Source organism: Xenia sp. Carnegie-2017, unplaced genomic scaffold (genome assembly GCF_021976095.1).
Source record: "Xenia sp. Carnegie-2017 unplaced genomic scaffold, XeniaSp_v1 HiC_scaffold_14, whole genome shotgun sequence".
Lineage (NCBI taxonomy): Eukaryota > Metazoa > Cnidaria > Anthozoa > Malacalcyonacea > Xeniidae > Xenia > Xenia sp. Carnegie-2017.
This window is the reverse complement of record NW_025813447.1, coordinates 4,358,173-4,380,615: the sequence shown is the minus strand read 5'-3', so window position 1 is coordinate 4,380,615 and position 22,443 is coordinate 4,358,173. Positions and strand designations below refer to the sequence as shown.

At 34.0% G+C, this 22,443-nt stretch overlaps 2 protein-coding genes across 10 annotated transcripts in view; both read left to right on the top strand.

Moving 5' to 3' along the window:
- Nucleotides 1-13,395, top strand: part of LOC124433954 — a 19,319-nt gene extending 5,924 nt beyond the window's left edge. For 2 of the 3 annotated variants that reach the window (XM_046983824.1, XM_046983822.1), the window contains one exon: nt 63-1,024. In XM_046983824.1, coding sequence (XP_046839780.1) covers nt 63-490 — 428 coding nt within the window. In that variant the 3' untranslated portion in view covers nt 491-1,024. Of the gene's footprint in view, nt 1-62; nt 1,025-12,847 lie in introns of those variants that run through there. The other variant, XM_046983823.1, reaches the window with a different exon arrangement.
- On the top strand, nt 3,849-22,443 carry LOC124433953. 7 transcript variants are annotated; one of them, XM_046983821.1, is made up of 8 exons: nt 3,849-4,007; nt 6,272-6,425; nt 6,955-7,275; nt 7,497-7,748; nt 9,267-9,389; nt 9,709-9,801; nt 12,399-12,484; nt 21,833-22,443. In XM_046983821.1, exons 4-8 carry the CDS (start codon nt 7,649-7,651, stop codon nt 22,172-22,174), a joined length of 744 nt encoding a protein of 247 aa, XP_046839777.1. In that variant the 5' UTR covers nt 3,849-4,007; nt 6,272-6,425; nt 6,955-7,275; nt 7,497-7,648; the 3' UTR covers nt 22,175-22,443. The 7 variants fall into 7 exon arrangements, with proteins under 7 accessions (XP_046839777.1, XP_046839773.1, XP_046839775.1 ...); XM_046983817.1 differs by lacking the exons at nt 7,497-7,748; nt 9,267-9,389; nt 9,709-9,801; nt 12,399-12,484 and adding an exon at nt 19,839-20,067 and having other exon boundaries at nt 21,777-22,443; XM_046983819.1 differs by lacking the exons at nt 7,497-7,748; nt 9,267-9,389; nt 9,709-9,801; nt 12,399-12,484 and adding an exon at nt 19,839-20,067 and having other exon boundaries at nt 3,852-4,002; nt 21,777-22,443.

Here is a 22,443-nt window from a genome sequence, read left to right as displayed (position 1 = left end):
ACCATGCAACTTTGCATCCAAACGAGCGTATAAGAAGTTATAAGGATTTCTCTTCAATTAAGGTGCTTCTGCCAGTGAAAATTCGGAAAGCACTTCACAGCTTGTCGTTACTGGAGAAAATCCTCCAAAATACAGAGATATGTTGGAAATTCAGGATATGGATTACACTACAGCAAACGAAATATATAGGCATCTGGACCATGAGGATATGAGTTCGGAAGATCTGGTGAGTGCTTTTGACCACTTTACTCATTTTGAAGGGGCTGATATGCGAAAGTCATGCAAACCAAATGGTGGAAAGGGCCTGGCAGAAATGGTCATCACTAGATGGGCTAACGATCCAAATAGCAATCATAATATTAAAGCCTTGAAAACGATCGTTGAGAATAGGCTCAAAAGAAAAGATGTTCTCGAATTGTTAGAAAAGTGGGAGAAGAAATTTCCTCGCAGAGTAAACGGGAGGCAAGAAGAAGCATTTGACATCAATTGAATACATAACAACGCTGATATACATTCGTAATTAACTTACTAAAACAAGCATATAAACAATTTCGCCTGCTGCACTCATGCCGTTACTTGCTGTCGACAGATATGATTTGTTAGATTGCCATACATATTCGAAACACCAGCTTTCAAAGGTTTTGTTAAACTTCAGTAGTATTTTACTTTTTAATCCCAGGAAAACTAATTCACAGGATTTATTTTAGACAATATTCTGCTGTCAGTTTATTAGGCGTATTGTTTTCAAGCAACTGTATGAGTAATTATCTGTAAATTTCAATCTTATATAAACGTGAAACTCAAAAAAACGCTCCCCTTAAAAACAGTTCATGTTATAAATCACCAAATTTTTTCACCAATTTAAGGGTACTCAATATAAATATTAGAGCCCAACATATTATTTTCAACGTAGCCATAAACAATTTGGTTTTGTGAAATTTATTAAAAGAGTGACGTTTCGTATTGGCTCAAGATATCTTCAGACTAATTAGGGAGTTAACAAGAATTATATGTATTATACTTATTTCACTACATATATTTACGCTCTGCTCTCGGGCATCGAGCACTGTTTTATACGGAGAATCATCACATATAAACTTCCAATTTATTTATTTACATGGTTAGAGTTATCAGATTACTGTGGATGTGTAAAGCCTAGGCCACACTATCGTCTATATGCACGAAAACGAAAACGAAAACAAAACGAAACTTCGTGCATGAAATACATACCGAACACGACGTAAAATGGCAAGCATGTTTACAAAGATCGGCTAAAACGTAAACGGTATTATTGTTGGATGTGTCTATGTAGTAGCCTTTGCAGTGACAAAACAAGCAAAAAAGAAAAGGTGTCTTCTTCTGGCATAAAGGTACTCCTGAAGTTGAAAGCAAGCATTTAACAAGACAATCAAACGCCGATACTAGATTCACCCATTTAATAAACGACGTGATTGGCTGGGATTTAACAATTTGATTGATGAGTTACGACAATCGACAAAGAAAACATACTCATAAAATACCTGCAAATAACGACAAATTGCTTTTTCTCGCATCAAATTTATTAAAACCTCATGCCACCCGCCATCTTTGTGTAGAAAGTTTTAGATTATTAGCCAATTGCATGCGTTTTTGTTAACAAAAATGGTGAAAAGTTCAACTCTTCAAATATGCACGAAAACGAAATTTTCGTTGAGTTTTCGTTCAAGATTTTTGTTGCGGCAGTTTCCGTTCTAATTTTCGTCGATATATGGACGATAGAGTGGCCTAGGCTTAAGTGCGATGCAATGAATAGTTACGGTGAGTTGTTAAGACTAGAAAAGCTTAAAGGGGGATGGAGCTGCCTTGGGTGTAAAGTGAAGGCTTTAGTTTGGAGATGAGAAGGCTTTCGTGGAACACGAAAGTGTCGGAGCAGGATGAAATGATTTTGAAATAGTCTGGCTAAGCAGGGTGGTTGGAGGAATTAGTATGAGAAAAATACTTGACATTAAAGGTTTAGTATGGCGTTTTCCAGTCAAAGGAGAGATCCTCAAGTTTTCCGATATTCTGGTGTGTAAGTGGCGTGGAATTTGACCCACATACGACGCGGAACAGCATCGACACGTGTTTAAGTAGACAACACCAGATCTCAGAGACTTGGGAAAAAATGAAGAGATTCGGGGGGGAGTGGGAATCCGACATTGAGGTAAGGGAAAGCAGCGTTGTAGAGACAATTCATTTGTGTGCGGATTTGTAAGGAGTGACAGCCTGTGAATGGGAGACAAAAATACACTATTTTCTTTGCGACGCTAAGGAGTCATGAGCTTGAATAGTTTGGTGCATTTTGAGTTTGAAAGAGCAGAAATTTGAGCATGATTTTGGAAAATTTTTCCGAGGTTATTTGTATTTTCATAGTGGTCGAGTCTAACTCAAAACCCAAAATCACAGTTTTCTGTTGCGGGATGAAGAAAGATTTTTCTACGTGAATAGACCTAAACTTGAAAACAATTTAATGGCTTCTATAACCGTTTTTTCGCATCTTTGTATGTTGTTGCAAGAATCAATATGTCATCTTTGTATACTATTAAAGTATGATTCGTAAATAACACAAGACAGGTTTCAGCAATTTTGTAAATGTTGTCTGAATTGAGGGCGAAATGGTTGTCGAAATTGTTGTTGCCGGGGAGAGAAGTAACCCCTCCCCTTTCTGGAGAAAAAATTAGTTCGCTTTGTGTGGCGCAAAACGTGAGCGTGGTGTGAAATCGCGGGTTAGCATCTTGCCTGGCAATTTAGATTCTCTCATGGTTTTGTTAAGGTCATTACTAAACAGAAATCGTCAGGTTTATTTGAGTGGTTACACATTTGTTTTAATTCCCTACTAAGAAGCGGACGAGTGTATCTAACTGTTGCGGCTAAAATGTTGCGGCTAAAATGTCGCGGGTAAAGTCGTGGGTTTAAAAAAACATTTTTTTGCTTGGAAAATTTTGAAAGAAGTCGATGTTAAATTATCAAATCTTTATTTCTACGTATACGTTTGCCCACTTGAATATGCTCTATGAATCAACGTTCTCCGCAGTCAACAATAAAATATGTCACCGGTGTATTGGACATTTGTGTCTGTTATAGCTATCCAAATATACATGCGATGGATTTAAAATTTAAAGTTGTTGTAATCAAGCATAGTTATAAACTTACCAACCGTCAGCAATTCAAGAAATTACTCGTAATTAAATTACTAAGTGCTTTACAACCTTGTGTCTTGTAGTAATTTGGTTTCTGCCATGGTATATTGTACTGCAGAGCTTTCAGTTTAAAACACGATTTGTTTGGCGTCAAGAGTAAGCTCGCAGGCAGACATATTTTCAATAAAAAATCAAAGCGTAAATACTACTATAGACCAAAGAAACTTAGCTTCTTAAATTCCAAGGTAAAGGTAGATTTCGACTTACACGATGTGCGGAGTTTTCTGCGTGAAATTTGATGAGGCGCATGCGCAGAGTCAGAAGACAACTGAAAGAATAGAACTGCGCATGCGCTACATCAAATTTTAAGCAAAATACTTCGCACTTCGTGGAAGCGGAAATCTGCTTTATAGGGAACTTCTTCCAATCCAAAAAGTCCAAAATCCATGGCAAGCGATAACCAACGCGTGCTCACTGGTTCACATGTACAGCACAACTGGTTAATTCATGCACAGTGCTCTATCTCCTACCTACGTAACGACTATAGCTAATAACGTAATAGAATTAGTATTCTATACGAGAAGTGACCTGCTGTTGATTTTAATGTCATGACGCCTACGCGTGTTTAGTCTTTAGAAGATTGCTTACACAAATGAGTTGACAAGAAATAGTTGACAGCACTTGGGAAATCCCCTATGAGGTCTGGATGATCGGAACAATTGAGATCAGCAATTCAAGATAATGCATCTTACAACAATATGATGTCAGTATTTAAGACGTATGACGTGGTATAGGCAGTCAATAGTCTCGTGGAAAGCACAATAAAGAAATTTCAGAATACAACGTAAGGTACTTTTTAAAAAACATTATGTTGTTATCAAGTCATATTAACTACCGAAGGGAGATGTTGTCTCACTTTAAGTTATTTGTTTTGGTGATTAATCTTTTACATTTGCCTTTGCACGAATAACTGATATATAAACGTACTTTAAACGTAATAACGAAACATTTCGCTGTAAAATTATCGCAGAGTCGGCAAGTTGCCTTCAGACTTTTGTTATCTTGAATATATAATTGTAATTTAAGCCTTTGATATTACGAACTATAATGCAAACATTTCTGGTTTACCATGCTCGCACTAGGAACTGTATTTTATTGTTTTATACTTTGATTAAGTAACTTATATATTTTTTGATATTCAAGCACTTATTCGCTGTGAACAATTTTTAAAAAATTATTAAACTCCCCTTTTTTTATCGGGGAATCCCCAAAGCTTTAATTTTGGTTTAATCCTTTTTTTGCTTTCACGTAATATGCCAAGGAAAGGTCTTGTATTATCAGTATTTTTATCTGGAAAAATCTTTGAAGAATTTATTCTGTTTAGTTATCATGCATGCAAATAGTAAATTTTGATTTGTGATCTCTTTTGCTTGATGCAATGATTTACATAATACAGTTGCCTAGCAGCACATTAAAAGACATTTTAAATAACAAAACTTTGGTGTTTTTAATGCTGACATTTTTTGCGTGACTTATGTAATTTTCGATGAAAAGAAATCTGATATTTCCATTGTTTAAAAAGTAATATCCTACACTAGATGGTTGTTTGATTTACTAAAGTATAATTTATTTGCGATTATAACAACAAAATTTTTCAATTAAAAGTGAGTGGCTTTAATCAAGAGACAAAACTTTGTTGTGAGACACAGTGACTGTATGAAACACTATTATAGCTCTAAAAAATAAAATCCAATCTGAGCGAACAAACACAGAGCACATCATGTATTATTATTTACAATGGCGAAGCCAGCCCGCAAATTCGGTCCTGCTATGTTAATTTGTTCGTGTTCACTCACTGTAAAAACAATAAATTTCTAAAGAAATGAACTATGTTAATAGCCTACAATTTACATAGCAGGACCAAAATTTACAGGCTGGCTACACCACTGATTATTAATTGTCTTACGATTGTATTGCAATATCTCATTAAATGCTCAAGTGTGTTTGCACACCTTAAGTTGATTTTTTCATTTGATTCAAAAGGCATTAGCTATGTCATTTAAATATCCTTTCCACTCTCTAATGTGTGTCAGATACATGTAATTAAATCTTTATAAAGTAGGAGCTGAATTTTTTGGATGAAACATAAACATTTTAAAAATGTTACATTTTCGTGAAAAAATGAATTTAACGAGCTTCAAATTGCTTGTGTAATTGCTTCTGTAATCAGTAAAAACTAGTCAAAATTTACACGTATTCGCATACATAAATAAGATAACAACGTAGTCAACATTAATGATGATAAGTTTTTGTTAAAACACGTTTTATATTTGTTTCTTACAAGAAAACAATGTTTTGTTTGTGTTAATAAAATTTCGATTGTTATTTTATGTTGTGTTCACAAACACAAACATAAAATAACAATCGAAATTTGTTATTGTAAGAATACATGAACATTATTCATGTCAACATTATATACGATTGTTTTTCTTTGAACAAAATCAAAAAAATCTAAGTTAAAAACATGTTGTTTTAAGTGTCTCGCCTAACGTGTAACCTCGCGGGAGTAATACACGTAATTTGACTTCCAGATAAGCGTGTCTATTATAACCAGTCAAGGCAGTAGAAAAAGAGCTGAAAGCTCGTTTGATAAGAATTATTATGCTAGGGAACGTTTGACTGCAAAAATTTTGTTGTTAGCTATGTTCGTAAGAAAACGACATGTTCCATAGGAAATTTCATCAATGTATTCATGAAAGTAACGAACAAACCTAAAACTTGCTTTTTGCAGTTTAGCTCACATCCATTATCAGTTTGAGTATTACTTGTACGTCAAATTTTTATTTCTTGTCTTCCTGCAACTGGAATTACACCATCAGTTGCATAGTGCTTTGCTCCTTACTAAGAAAGACTTATTCAATTTGCTCAATCTATCAAAATACAATGTACACACGAACGCGATATTTACATTGAAATAATGATAATTAATTATTGTGAAAAATATTTGCATAGTGGTATTTTTTTGAAAATTATAATGTAAACCATGATGAAGCCTTCAAGGATTACATTTTTTTTGTCTATTTGTTTTGAGATAATTCTACTGTTATAATTAGTATGGAGACAGATATAAAATGGGATGATTTGACAAAAGATCAAAGAAATATACTGATGTGGCCAGATTTACTTACATGGAATGAGCCTGTTGAACATGTTATAAAAAGAAATACTCCAGACAGCAAACTGGGCCTAAAGTTTCATTCACTTGAGGTATTTTAATTTGAGGTCAACTTTTATCACTATTGCTTGACAACTTCTGCCTTTGCAGAATAATTCCAATTCATATGGCAGACTCACTTTATAGTCACATCATTTATTTGACTTATTTTTACACTATCCTGTGGGTTATAGAATAACACGAATATATTAGGTTATTTGTCAATTTTATCTGTCTCACTCTGGCAGATGTGACTCACCAGACGGAAAGTTTGGTCGTGCTATTCTAATTTGATCATAATTTATTTCTTTTGGAAGAAATTGTTTATAATTTTAGATTTATATAGCACGACCAAACTTACTGGCATAGCTACGCTACTGGTTTGTAAACAACATTTTACCAGTCTTTCATTGCAATGCTTTGCTGTTGAATTGTACTACATTCAGAAAATTTATACTATATAATATCCACTATTTAATTGTAAAAAATCTTATGTACTTACTTGGATATTGTTTGCTGGGCTTATTTAATTTGTTCTAAAGTTTAAGATAAATTTAACTAAAAGCTTACTTTCACAATCAGGATAAATTGACAAACACGTGGTACCACATTGTCAGCCATGTCGAAAAAAACAACTCTGCTGCAAAGGCCAATATAATGCCTTACCTTTGGATCACAAATGTGGGCGACCAAGACACACGAAATCTTGAACACAACGAGCTCGCTGAGTTATTCAACAATAAGGAGATGACGTTTAGGGTATATACCAAAAAACCAGATGATCCTTTGACATGTTTTGAATCAGAGTGGCCAGATGATTCAAAAAGTACAGTGGTTACCTTCAAAATAAAAAAACCGAAAGAATTCATAGAAAAACTTAACCTTGGTCATTTCTATTCAAGGGTAAGAACGTAAAAGACGTTTTTCCATTAACAAAACGACACTAGGTATATATTTATGGTTTATTTTGTTTTAACTACTCTATTTCTTACTCTGTTCAGCAGAGTTCTAAACTCCTAAAAGACAAGGGAGCAAATAATAAATAAGAAGTTAATTGCTAAACACGTAGTGTAATCGATAAAGATTACCAAAAAGAATTTTGTGCTCAATTATTTAAAACATAGGAAGGGATTGCGAAGAGAAGGATCACATTCTCATCTGGAAAGTTGGTCAATTTTCCTCTGAAGAAAGCACAGAACTCTTGAAAAGAGGAGATAGACTATTGGAGGTCAATGGCAAGGCTGTGGAAAGTAAGAAATTAAAGGATATTTACAAGATGTTTTCTAAAGCTTTTCCTGGCAAAGTTGATGCAAAAATCATCAAGATTCGACATGGGATTTCATCAAATGAAACTACGATAGGCAATAAAACCAATGGTAATTGTATTATGCAATTTGCGTTAGCTAAATTTCCAATGCAGTATTAAAGATTCTGTAATATTTAATAGTCCAAAGAACAGAAACTAACATGGCTTGACAAATATTCACCAATTAGTTGCCCTAACAATCTGTCCAAACTTTGTTGGACATAAACAGGAAATTGATTTCATGTAAATTTATATTACGCTATACGTGAGCAGACTATTTAGTGTCTGATCATTATTTACCAAGCAGTTAGGTTGCGATTAAAATCAATAGATGTGACCAAAAATTCTAATAAGCAATCTTTATTTAACAGTTTTTTGCCACGAAACCCTTGTATAACGTTAACAGTAAAAAAAGCTGGTGTTAAAAGCTAGTAATCTAAATTTAACTTTATTTAATTAAAATCAGTGACGCTATTATTACAACTAAAACATCGTGTGATGTTAAAGTAAACAACCTGTTAACATTATCTGTCAAAAGCATTTGCTTTAAATGGAAACAGGAACACAGAAAAATCAACAGGACACAGGGGAAGGGGGGAAATCTAGCTCAAGAGAATTTAAAACAGAATTTGCTGAAATCATGTCAGTTTAACTAAAACAGAAACAAAAAACTATGTACCTACCAGCTGATTTCAAAGACTGACGATTTGTGTTGTACAACATTCGATGAGACAACAAATCACAATTTTTCTGTCTTACTTCAATGTGTAGTAATTGAAGCTCTGTCAATTCTATTCATATCAATTTATTGAGATGCTGTTTTTTATAACTAAACTGTCTCGAAATGAAAAAAAGTCCAAAAGAGCAGGGATGTTTTGCTATCGCTCATTGGTGGGGCTCTTATTCTTATATGCTTGTTATAAATCCCTTGATAATAATACATTTCAAAAGATATTAATTCAGCGTATCATGAATATATGAGTAAGAGCCTCCCCCCAATTAACGATAGCAATACATCCCTGCGAATGAGACATTATTTTTAAGGGAACTGTTGTCTTAAGCCCCCTCCTCTTGTCTCCATTAAAATAGAGTAAGCAGGTGAAATTTCTCTCCTCCCTTTAACCGGTGTCTTCAGGTAAAATCTAAAATCAGGAACATATTAATATGAACTGTACATGCAGATCGATAAACAAAAATTTCTCTCATTCTACTTATCATATAAAACACTTTTCCCTTCCAACGATTTGCTACCCACGACACATGACTGCGAAAAGGAACACATCTGATTCCATGTTGTTTATACTATCACAAAATTTAAAATTATATTCTCTGCTTAAATTGTGCTGTGTTTGTTTTGTGTGTTTGATATCGATAGTCTGTCAAAATACCAAATTTTTAAACAAATTTTTTTTCTGGTTTTTGCAAAACCAGCTTTTTTCGTTAAGTATACAAGACATAGCTCAGAAATTATGGGGGAGAGGCATCACACTACCTGTAGTGTGCATCCCTGCTTGCAAAAAATTTTGAAGACAACGCCTGGATTAATATAATACAAAAATCTTACCAAGAAAATTTTTCCTTTTTGAAGTTTGTACCGGCAACGTAGAATTAAACAATTTTATCAAACCCGTGAAAGAAACTATTGGACAAGATGGACAAGTAAGAAATGAACAAAAATTTGATGGCTCAGAAAAAGTTTTTGCAACTTCTAGTAAGAGTACACTGTTTTTATTATTTTGGTCAGGTTTTGGCCGTAAAACCATTGAAGTAATTAATTGTATGATTTCAGTAAAATCAAAATAACATACATTGTGTCTAGATACCCGGAAGGTGGAAATGTTATTCTAATTTTAAATGCCTGGCTATATTTAATCAAATGATTTGTCAGCAGTAGTAATCATACATGTTGTGTGGTCTATATTTGAATACACTTGAATATGCGATAAGTGGTTTGTGACATTTGAGGGTTTGAATTAGAGACAGCAAGTAATATATTATTTCTGATAATTTCTTTATGTTTTGTAATTCAGATATAAAAAGAATCAAAAAATTTATAAATATGGAGAGCAAAAGTAATGAAGGTTACACAAATACTCCAAAATCGGAACGTAAATTATTAGCAGGTAAATGATCGTTAAAATAGGAAAAAATGGCTAAAAGTTGGGGTAAGTTTTTAAGTGAAACGAAAACGATTACATTATAATAAAATACCAGGCAAATGCTAGTAATAAAGCTTATTCCCTGAAAAACAAATTGCTAAGGTATATTAAGGGTATATTATATACGAGCCTAGGGAAAACATTTTGAGAGGTTTGACTTTCATTGTACACCAAACTTTTTCGTACTCTTGTTTTACAAGAGAAACCTCTGAACAGTGGCAGGAATTTAGTTCTGGAAGTTGAGTTAAACCTTGAAAATTTTTTGACAATTTCCTTTTTTTGATTTTGCCAAAACTTTCTGCATGCCGGCAATGCAATGTTTGAGAATTCAGTGGTAAATCTACAAAATTCCTCAAATTTTCAAGACAATCCATAAATATTAGAGCCCGACAAATATATTTAAACATAGTCATAAACAATTTGGTTTTATAAAAATTATTAAAAGAGTGACGTTTCGTCTTTACTCAAGACATCTTCAGACTAATTAAGAAGTTAACAAGAATATTGATATATATAGAGCTATTTACATAGTTTGAGGTATCAGGTTACTGTGAATGTGTAAGTGTAATGGGATGTATTTTGTGATGTAAGTGTGATGTAAGTGTGATGTAAGTATGATGTATTGTTAGGGTGAGGTGTTGAGACTAGAAAGGCTTTAGAGAGATGGAGCTGCCTTGGGTGTTAAGTTGAGGTTTTAGTTTGGAGATGAGGAGGCTTTCGTGGATCATGAGGTCGAATATGTCGGAGCAGGATGAGATGATTTTAAAATCATATGTCGAAGCAGGGTGGATGGAGGAGTTACAATGAGAAAGAATACTTGATATTAATGGGTTAATATAGCGTTTTCCAGTCAAAGGAGAGATCCCCAAGTGTTCCGAGATTCTGGTGTGTAAGTGGCGTGTGGTTTGACCCACATACGACGATATGTATAAATAAAGAAACAGACGATATGTCGATGTTTGCTTTCTCCTTTTAAATCACTTGATCACGTTCCTCTCTTTTTAGACTACAATAATCATCAACACCCCAACATCACTTTTACCTCTAAGACGGAAAATAATGGACGACTACCGTTTTTAGACATTGAAATTTACCGCTCAAACGACAAATTCACCACCTCTTTATATCTTAAACGCACATTCACCGGTCTTTTTAAAAAATTTCACAGCTTTATCCCACTTTCTTACAAACGCAACTTAATCTCTGGCCTATTACACCGCTTTTTTAAACCCTGCTCTAATTATATGACTTTTCATGCCCAAATTGAAACCACCAGAAAACTGCTCAAACTCAATTGCTATCCAACTAATATGTTCGACCACATTGTCCGTCATTTCCTTGACACAAAATTCGAATAGAAACCACCTATGCCTACTGTCCCAAAGAAAATAGTGTATTTCTGTCTCTCATTCACAGGCTGTCACTCCTTACAAATCCGCACACAAATCAATCCTCTCTACAACGCTGCTTTCTCTCATCTCAATGTCAGATTTATCTTTCCCACTCCCCACGAATCTCTTCATTTTTTCCAAAGTCTCTGAGATCTTTTGTTGTCTATTTATACACGTGTCGATGCTGTTCCGCGTCGTATGTGGGTCAAACCACACGCCACTTACACACCAGAATCTCGGAACACTTTGGGATCTCTCCTTTGACTGGAAATCGCTATACTAACCCATTAATGTCAAGTATTCTTTCTCATAGTAACTCCTCCAACCACTCTGTTTCGCCAGACGATTTTAAAATCATCTCATTCTGCTCCGACACATTCGACCTCATGATCCACGAAAGCTTCCTCATCTCCAAACAAAAAGCTTCACTTAACACCCAAGGCAGCTCCATCCCTCTTAAGCTTTTCTAGTCTCAACACCTCGCCCTAACAATACATCACACTTACATCACACTTACATCACACAATACATCACATCACACTTACACATTCACAGTAACCTGATACCTCAAACTATGTAAATAGCTCTATATACATCTATATTCTTGTTAACTTCTTAATTAGTCTGAAGATGTCTTGAGTAAAGACGTCACTCTTTTAACAATTTTTATAAAACCAAATTGTTTATGACTATGTTTAAAAATATTTGTCGGGCTATAATATTTATATTGAGAATCCGTTTCCGCCTGGCACCTCATTGGCAACAATATTGACAATTCCATAAAATATCTTGCTTATATGTTTTTAAAGTTCGATTCACTAAAAATTGGTATCGACGATAAGAGCTTACCTAGATATATACATGAGAACCGGAAGCATATAAAAGAAAGTAGATTAAGGATAGTGAGATTTATGCATTAATTGCCTTATGGAACCGCTCACGCTTTTGTGCGAATTCTTTCTGAATTTCAGTAGTTACATAGAATTGTGTTTACATTTCCGACATGACTGAAAATTTCTAACAGTCTTCTGACTCTACAAAATGTTAACAGACAAGGTAATTAGATTTCAAAAAATATTCAATTTCTAAACCAACAAAAACTTTCACTAACCATGCAATTTGCATCCAAACGAGCGTATAAGAAGTTATAACGATTTCTCTTCAATTAAGGTGCCTCTGCCAGTGAAAATTTGGAAAGCACTTCACAGCTTGACGTTACTGGAGAAAATCCTCCAAAATACAGAGATATGTTGGAAATTCAGGATATGGATTACACTACAGCAAACGAAATATATAGATATCTGGACCATGAAGATATGAGTTCAGAAGATCTGGTGAGTGCTTTTGACTATTTTACAGCTTTGATGGGGCTGAGATGCGAAGGTTATGCACACCAAGAGGTGGAAAGGGCCTGGCAAAATTGGTCATCACTAGATGGGCTAACGACCCACATAGCAATCATAATATTAAGGCCTTGAAAACGATCGTTGAGAATAGGCTCAAAAGAAAAGATGTTCTCGAATTGATAGAAATTTGGGAGAAGAAATTTCCTCGCAGAGTAAACGGGAGGCAAGAAGAAGCAATGGACATCAATTGAATACATAACAACAATGATATACATTCGCAATTAACATTGAAATAAACGTTTATTTATAGGGTGACATACTAAAACAAGCATATAAGCAATTTCGCCTGTTGCACTCATGCCGTTAATTGCTGTCGACATATATTATTTCTTAGATTACCATACATATTCGAAACACCAGCTTTCAAAGGTTTTGTTAAACTTCAATAGTATTTTAGTTCTTAATCCCAAGAAAACTAATTCACAGGATTTATTTTAGACAATATTCTGCTGTTGGTCATAAAAAAATGTAGGCCTATTGTTTTCAAGCAACTGTATAAGTAATTATCTGTAAATTTCTACATTATACAAACGTGAACTTAAAAAACGCTTCAATATTTACAGGTTATGTTATAAATCACTGAATTCCTTCACCAATTTGAGGGTACTCAATATAAATCTTAGAACCCAACGTATTATTTTCAACATAGCCATAAACAATATAGTTTTGTGAAATTTATGAAAAGAGTAACGTTTTGTATTAACTCAAGACATCTTTAGACTAATTAAGAAGTTAACAAGAATTATATGTATATATGCTTATTTCACTACATATATTAATGCTCTTCTCTGGGGCATCAAGCACTGTTTTATACGGAGAATCATCGCCTACAAACTTCCAATTTATTTACTTACATAGTAAGAGGTATCAGATTACTGTGGATGTGTAAAGCATAGGCCACACTATCGTCTATGTTTACGAAAACGAAAACAAAACGAAACTTCGTGCACGAAATACATGCCGAACACGACGTAAAATGGCAAGCAATGATTACAAAGATCGGCTAAAACGTAAACGGTATTATTGTTGGATGTGTCTATGTAGCAGCCTTTGCAGTTACAAAACAAGCAAAAAAGAAAAGGTGTCTTCTTCTGGCATAAAAGTGCTCCTGAAGTTGAAAGCAAGCATTTAACAAGACAATCAAACGCCGATATTAGATTCACTCAATTAGCCTTTGCAGTGACAAAACAAGCAAAAAAGAAAAGATGTCTTCTTCTGGGAAAAAGGCACTCCTTCTGAAGTTGAATTTTCGTTCAGTTTTCGTTCAAGATTTTTGTTGCGGCAGTTTTCGTTCTAATTTTCATCGATATATGGACGATAGAGTGGCCTAGGCTTTAGTGCGATGTGATGTATAGTAAAGGTGAGTTGTTAATACTAGAGAAGCTTAAAGGGAAATGGAGCTGCCTTAGGTGTGAAGTGAAGGTTTTAGTTTGGAGATGAGGAGGCTTTCGTGGATCAGGAATGTGTCGGAGCAGGATGAAATGATTTTGAAGTAGTCTGGCTAAGCAGGGTGGTTGGAGGAATTAGTATGAGAAAAAATACTTGACATTAATGGGTTAGCATAGCGTTTTCTAGTCAAAGGAGAGATCTCCAAGTTTTCCGAGATTCTGGTGTGTAAGTGGCGTGGAATTTGACCCACATACGACGCGGAGCAACACCGACACGTGTTTCAATAGACAACACCAGATCTCAAAGACTTGGGAAAAAATGAAGAGATTCGTGGGGGAGTGGGAAAGATAAATCCGACATTGGGGTGAGGGAAAGCAGCGTTGTAGAGAGGATTGATTTGTGTGCGGATTTAAAAGGAGTGGCAGCCTGTGAATGGGAGACAAAAATACACTATTTTCTTTGGGACGCTAAGGAGGGATGAGCTTGAATAGAGTTCTATTGTTTTTTTATTCGGGCATGAAAAGTCTCATTAGTGGAGCAGAGTTTGAAAATGCTGTTTAATAAGACATAGATTAAATTGCGTTTGTAAGAAAGTGGGATAAAGCTGTGAAAGTTTGTGAAAAGACAGTTGGTTTACAATATACAGAGGAAATTAACGAGACTTTTCTTAAGTCGAAGTTTAATTATAATTTTATTAGTAATTATCGAGGAGTAGAGGCGTTGTTGGAGAGAGAGTACTGCGCATGAATTAACCAGTATTTATAGCACGAAAATTGGTACGATGGAGTATGAACGAAATGAGTGGCGTGTGGTTGTGATGACCGCCACCAATTCAATTCGTCAACTGATTTTGAGGATAAAGATATGCCACACATCAAAGTTCCCTCGAGATTGTTTCAGTTCTGGTATTTTGTTATTTTCAATTGATCTGAAACGGCACTCGCCATATCTTACTGCAGGAAAGATGGAAACTAGCAAGCCAATTACTTGAACACCCTCGCTTATGGTGCATTTTGAGTTTGAAAGTGCACTAATTCGAGCATGATTTTGGAAATTTTTTCCGAGCGAGGTTATTTGTATTTTCATAGTGGTCGAGTCTAACTCAAAACCCAAAATCACAGTTTTCTGTTGCAGAATAAAGAAAGATTTTTCTACGTGAGTAACAAAACTTAAACTTGAAAAACAAATTAATGGCTTCTATAACCGTTTTTGCTTATCTTTTATAAGTTGTTGCAAGAATCAATATGTCATCTTTGTATACTATTAACGTATGATTCGTAAATAACGCAAGACAGGTTTTAGCAATTTTGTAAATGTTGACTGCATTGAGGGTGGTGATGGTTGTCGAAATTGTTGTTACCGGGGAGAGAAGTGATCCCTTTCCCCTTTCTGGAGAAAAAATTAGTTCGCTTTGTGTGGTGCGAAACGTGAGCGTGGTGTGAAATCGCGGGTTAGCAACTTGCCTGGCAATTTAGCCTCACTCATGGTTTTGTTAAGGTCATTACCAAAAGGAAATCGTCAGGTTTATTTGAGTGGTTACACATTTGTTTTAACTCCCTACTAAGAAGCGGACAAGTGTATCTAACTGTTGCGGGTAAAATGTCGCGGGTAAAGTCCATGAAAAGCGATAACCAACGCGTGCTCACTGGCTCACATGTACAACACAACTGGTTAATTCATGCAAAGTGCTCTCTCTACGTAACGACTATAGCCAATGACGTAATAGGACTAGTATTCTATACGATAAGTGACCTGCTGTTGATTTTAATGTCCCGACGCCTACGCGTGTTTTGTCGTTAGAAGATTGCTAACACAAATTACTAGACAAGAATAGTTGACAGCACTTGGGAAATCCCCTATTAATTCTTGATGATTAAGCTTCTGCAATCGGAACAATTGAGATCAGCAATTTTAGATAATGCATCTTACAACGATATGATGGTAATATTGAAGACGTACGACGTGGTATAGACAGTCAAAAGTCTCGTGGAAAGGACAAGAAAGAAATTTCAGAGTAAAACATAAGGTAATTTTTAAAAAACATTATGTTGTTATCAAGTCATATTGACTACCGAAGGAAGATGTTGTCTCACTTTAAATTATTTGTTTTGGTGATTAATCTTTTACATTTACCTTTACACGAATAACTGATATATAAACGTACTTTAAACGCAATAACGAAACATTTCGCTGTAAAATTATCGCAGATTCGGGAAGTTGTCTTCAGACTTTTGTTATTTTGGATTTATAATTGTAAGTTAAGCCTTTGATAATACGAACTATAATGCAAACATTGCTGGTTTTACCATGCTCGCACTGGGGGCTGTATTTTATTGTTTGAATACTTTGATCCAGTAAAAAATATATTTTTTGGCATTCAAGTACTTATCCGTTGTGAACAATTTATAAGAAATTATTAAACTCCCCTTTTTTTTATCGGGGAATCCCCAAAGCTTTAATTTTAGTTTAATCCTTTTTTTGCTTTCACGTAATATGCCAAGGAAAGGTCTTGTATTATCAGTATTTTTATCTGAAAAAATCTTTGAAGAATTTATTTATTCTGTTTAGTTATCATGCATGAAAATAGTAAATTTTGATTTGTGATCTCTTTTGCTTGATGCAATGATTTACATAATACAGTTGCCTAGCAGCACATTAAAAGACATTTTAAATAACAAAACTTTGCTGTTTTTAATGCTGATATTTTTTGCCTGACTTATGTAATTTTTGATGAAAAGAAATCTGATATTTCCATTGTTTAAAAAGTAATATCCTACACTAGATGGTTATTTGATTTACTAACGTATAATTTATTTGCGATTATAACAACAAAATTTTTCAATGAAAAGTGAGTGGCTTTAATCAAGAGACAAAACTTTGTTGTGAGACACAGTGACTGTATGAAACACTATTATAGCTCTAAAAAATAAAATCCAATCTGAGTGAACAAACACAGAGCACATCATGTATTATTATTTACAATGGCGAAGCCAGCCCGCAAATTCGGTCCTGCTATGTTTCACTCACTGTAAAAACAATAAATTTCTAAAGAAATGAATTTTGTTAATAAGCTACAATTTACATAGCAGGAGCAAAATTTACAGGCTGGCTACACCACTGATTATTAATTGTCTTACGATTGTATTGCAATATCTCATTAAATGCTCAAGTGTGTTTGCACACCTTAAGTTGATTTTTTTCATTTGATTCAAAAGGCATTAGCTATGTCATTTAAATATCCTTTTCACTGTCTAATGTGTGTCAGGTACATGTAATTGAATCTTTAGAAAGAAGGAGCTGAATTTGTTGGATGAAACATAAACATTTCGAAAATGTTACGTTTTGGTGAAAAAATGAATTTCACGTGCTTTAAATTGCTTGTGTAATTGCTTGTGTAATCAGTAAAAACTACTCAAAATTTACACGTACTCGCATACATAGATAAGACAACAACGTAGTCAACATTAATGATGATAAGTTTTTGTTAAAACACGTTTTATATTTGATTCTTACAAGAAAACAATGTTTTGTTTCTGTTCATAAAATTTCGGTTGACTAAATGCGTGATCCGATATCAAGAATAGATATAATAGTCGTTTACTGATATAATTAGGCCTTCACCTGTGATCAAGTAATGGCCTAAAAATAACATTCCGTTACACACACTCCAAGGCTAAATAATTTGCGATGTTAAGGTACATTTAAGTCTTACAAACAGATATTTTCTAACCACCCTTCATAAGTGTGCACAACAATGCAAGAATGGCTGTCGAAAGTTGTGACGTCAACATAATAGAGTAATGCAATTTATTGCCAACCATTAAACTAAATAATAGTAGTAGCAATTTAGCTTTGGCAAAAATATTTTCCATTGATATTTTCCATTTTAAAATACGTATTCAATAGTAAACATCATAATTTACTGACTAAAGATCAAGAATCATCACCTTTGATGCTACGATTGTTTTTCTTTGAACAAAATCAAAAAAATATCGGTTAAAAACATGTTGTTTTACAAGTCTTGCATAACGTGTAACCTCGCGCGAGTAATACACGTAATTTGACTTCCAGACAAGCGTGTCTCTTATAACCACTCAAGGCAGTAGAAAGAGAGCTGAAAGCTCGTTTGATAAAAATTATTATGCTAGGGAGCGTTTGACCGCAAAATTTTTGTTGTTAGCTATGTTCGTCGAAAACAAGGTGTTCCATAGGAAAGTTCATCAATTTGTTCATGAAAGTAACAAACAAACCTAAATCTTTGTTTTTACAGTTTGGCTCACATCCATTATCAGTTTGAGTATTACTTGTACGTCAAATTTTTATTTCTTCTCTTCCTGCAACTGGAATTACACCATCAGTTGCATAGTGCTTTGCTCCTTACTAAGAACGACTTATTCTATTTGCTCAATCTATCAAAATACAATGTAAATACGAAATTTACATTGAAATAAGGATAATTAATTATTGTGAAAAACATTTGCATAGTGGTATCTTTAAGAAAAAATATAATGTAAACCATGATGAAGCCTTCAGGGATTACATTCTTTTTTTGTCTATTTGTTTTGAGATAATTCTACTGTTTTAACTAGTATGGAGACAGATATAAAATGGGATGATTTGACAAAAGATCAAAGAAATATATTGATGTGGCCAGATTTACTTACATGGAATGAGCCTGTTGAACATGTTATAAAAAGAAATACTTCAGACAGCAAACTGGGCCTAAAGATTCATTCAGTTGAGGTATTTTAATTTGAGGTCAACTTTTATTATAATTGCTTGACAACTTCTGCCTTTGCAGAATCATTGCAATTCATATGGCAGACTCATTTTATAGTCACATCATTCATTTGAGTTATTTTTACACTATCCTGTGGGTTATAGAACAACACGAATATATTAGGTTATTTGTCAATTTTATCTGTCTCAACCTGGCAGATGTGACTCACCAGACAGAAAGTTTGGTCGTGCTATTCTAATTTGATCATAATTTATTTCTTTTGGAATCAATTATTTTAATTGTTAGACTTATATAGCACGACCAAACTTACTGGCATAGCTACGCTACTGGTCTGTAAACAACATTTTACCAGTCTTTCATTGCAATGCTTTGCTCTTGAATTATACTACATTCAGAAAATTTATACTATTAAAATATCTACTATTTAATGGTAAAAAGTCTTATGTACTTTCTTGAATATTGTTTGCTGGGCTGATTTAATTTGATCTGACGTTTAAGACAAGTCTAATTAAAAGGTTACGTTCACAAGCAGGATATATCGACAAACAAGTGGTACCACATTGTAAGCCATGTCGAGAAAAACAACTCTGCTGCAAATGCCAATATAATGCCTTACGTTTGGATAACAAATGTGGGCGAACACGACACACGAAATCTTAAACATAACGAGCTCGCTGAGTTATTCAACAACATGGAGATGACGTTTAGGATATATACCAAAAAACCAGATGATCCTTTGACATGTTTTGAATCAGAGTGGCCAGATGATTCAAAAAGTACAGTGGTTACCTTCAAAATAAAAAAAACGAAAGAATTCATAGAAAAACTTAACCTTGGTCATTTCTATTCTAAGGTAAGAACGTAATAGAAGTTTTGATAAACAAAAAGAAACTAGATATATTTTAATGGTTAATTTTGTTTTAATTACTCTATTTGCTTACTCTGTTCAGCAGAGTTCTAAACTCCTGAAAACACAAGGGAGCAAATCAGAAATAAGCAGTTATATACTAAACACATAGTGCAGTCGATAAAGATTACCAAAAAGAATTTTGTGCTCAATCATTTAAAACATAGGAAAGAAATTTTGAAGAGAAGGATCGCATTCTCATCTGGAAAGTTGGTCAATTTTCCTCTGAAGAAAGCACAGAACTCTTGAAAAGAGGAGATAGATTATTGGAGATTAATGGAAAAGCTGTGGAAAGTAAGAAATTAAAGGATATTTACAAGATGTTTTCAAATGCTTTTCCTGGCAAAGTTGATGCAAAATTCATCAAGATTCGAAATGGGCTCTCATCAACCTATGGTAATTGTATTATGCAATTGTCGTTAGCTAAATTTCCAATGCAGTATTAAAGATTTGGCAATATTTAATAGTCCAAAGAACAGAAACTAGCATAGCTTGGCAAATATTCACCAATTAGTTGCCCTAACAGTCTGTCCAAACTCTGTTGGACCTAAACAGGAAATTGATTTCATGTAAATTTATATTACGCTATACGTGAGCAGACTATTTAGTGGCTGATCGTAATTTACCAAGCAGTTATGTTGTGATTAAAATCAATAGATGTGACCAAAAATTCTAATAAGCAATCTTTAACAGTAAAAAAAGCTGGTGTTAAAAGCTAGTAATCTAAAATTAACTTTATTTAATTAAAATAAATGACGCCATCATCGCAACTAAAACATCGTGTGATTCTAAAGTAAACAACTTGTTAACATTATCTGTCGAAAGCATTTGCTTTAAATGAAAACAGGAACACAGAATATTCAACAGGACACGAGGGAAGGGGGAAAATATAGCTCAAGAGAATTTAAAATAGAATTTGCTGAAATCATGTCAGTTTAAATAACACAGAAACAAAAAAATATGTACCTACCAGCTGATTTCAAAAACTGACCATTCTTGATGTACGACATTCGATGAGACAGCAATCACAATTTTTCTGTCTTACTTTAATGTGTATTAATTAAAAATCTGTCAATTCTATTCATATCACTTTATTGAGAGGCTGTTTTTTATAACTAAACTTTCTCGAAATGAAAAAAAAGTTCAAAAGAGCAGGGTCATATTGCTATCGCTAATTTGTGGGGTTCTTATTCTTATATGCATGTTATAAATCCCGCGTAACAAAACGCGAAAAGACATGATGATGATGATGATATCAGTTTATTAGGATGCTGTTTTTTATAACTAAACTGTCTCCAAATAAAAAAAAGTCCAATAAAGCAGGGATGTATTGCTATCGCTAATTGGTGGGGCTCTTATTCTTTTATGCATGTTATAAATCCCTTGATAACAATACATTTCAAAAGATATTAACTCAGCATATCATGAATATATGAATAAGAACCTCCCCCCCCCCCAATTAGCGATAGCAATAAATCCCTGCAAAAGAGACATTACTTTTAAGAGAACTGTTGTCTTAAACCCCCTCCCTTTGTCTCCATTGAAAAAGATTAAGGAGGTGAAATTTCTCTTCCCCTTTGTCAGGCATCTTCAGGTAAAATCTAAAATCAGGAACATTTTATAGTGAACTGTACATGCAGGTCGATAAACAATGCAATGTTTGAGAATTCCTTGGTAAATCTCCAAAATTCCTCATATTTTCAATACAATTCCATAAAATATCTTGCTTATATGTTTTCAAAGTTTGATCCACTAATAATTGGCATCGACGATGAGAGCTTTCCCAGATATATATATGAGAACAGGAAGCCTATAAAAGAAAGTAGATTAAGGATATTGAGATTTATGCATTAATTGCCTTATTTTACCGCTCACGCTTTTGTGCGATTTCTTTCCGAGTTTCAGTAGCTACATAAAATTTTTTTCACATTTCCGACATCATTGAAAATTTCTAACAATCTTCTAACTCTACAAAAGGTTAACAGACAAGGTAATTAGATTTCAGAAAATATTCAATTTCTAAACCAACAATAACTTTCACTAACCATGAAACTTTGCATTCAAACGAGCGTATAAGAAGTTATAAGGATTTCTCTTCAATTAAGGTGTTTCTACCAGTGAAAATTTGGAAAATCCTCTAAAATACAGGGATATGTTGGAAATTCAGGATATGGATTACACTACAGCAAACGAAATATATAGGCATCTGGACCATGAAGGTATGAGTTCGGAAGATCTGGTGAGTGCTTTTGACCACTTTACTCATTTTGAAGGGGCTGATATGCGAAAGTCATGCAAACCAAATGGTGGAAAGGGCCTGGCAGAAATGGTCATCACTAGATGGGCTAACGACCCACATAGCAATCATAATATTAAGGCCTTGAAAACGATCGTTGAGAATAGGCTCAAAAGAAAAGATGTTCTCGAATTGATAGAAATTTGGGAGGAGAAATTTCCTTGCAGAGTAAACGGGAGGCAAGAAGAAGCATTAGACATCAATTGAATGCACAACAACAATGATATACATTCGCAATTAACATTGAAATGAACGTTTATTTATAAGGTGACAAGCAATTTTGACTGTTGTACTCATGCCGTTAATTGCTGTCATAACATATATGATTTGTTAGATTACCATACATATTCGAAACACCAGCTTTCAAAGGTTTTGTTAAACTTTAGTAATATTTTAGTTTTTAATCACATGAAAACTAGTTCACAGGATTCTGCTGTGAGTCATAAGAAAAATGTAGCCGTATTGTTTTCAAGCAA

Excerpts from the sequence above, each read along its gene's own strand:
- LOC124433953 (XM_046983816.1), top strand. The coding sequence starts at position 18,614 with ATGGAGACAGATATAAAATGGGATGATTTGACAAAAGATCAAAGAAAT. Across the intron at positions 18,767-19,293 it reads TAAAGATTCATTCAGTTGAG|CAGGATATATCGACAAACAA; the intron begins GTATTTTAATTT and ends TACGTTCACAAG. Across the intron at positions 20,068-21,776 it reads TGGGCTCTCATCAACCTATG|GTGTTTCTACCAGTGAAAAT; the intron begins GTAATTGTATTA and ends TCTTCAATTAAG.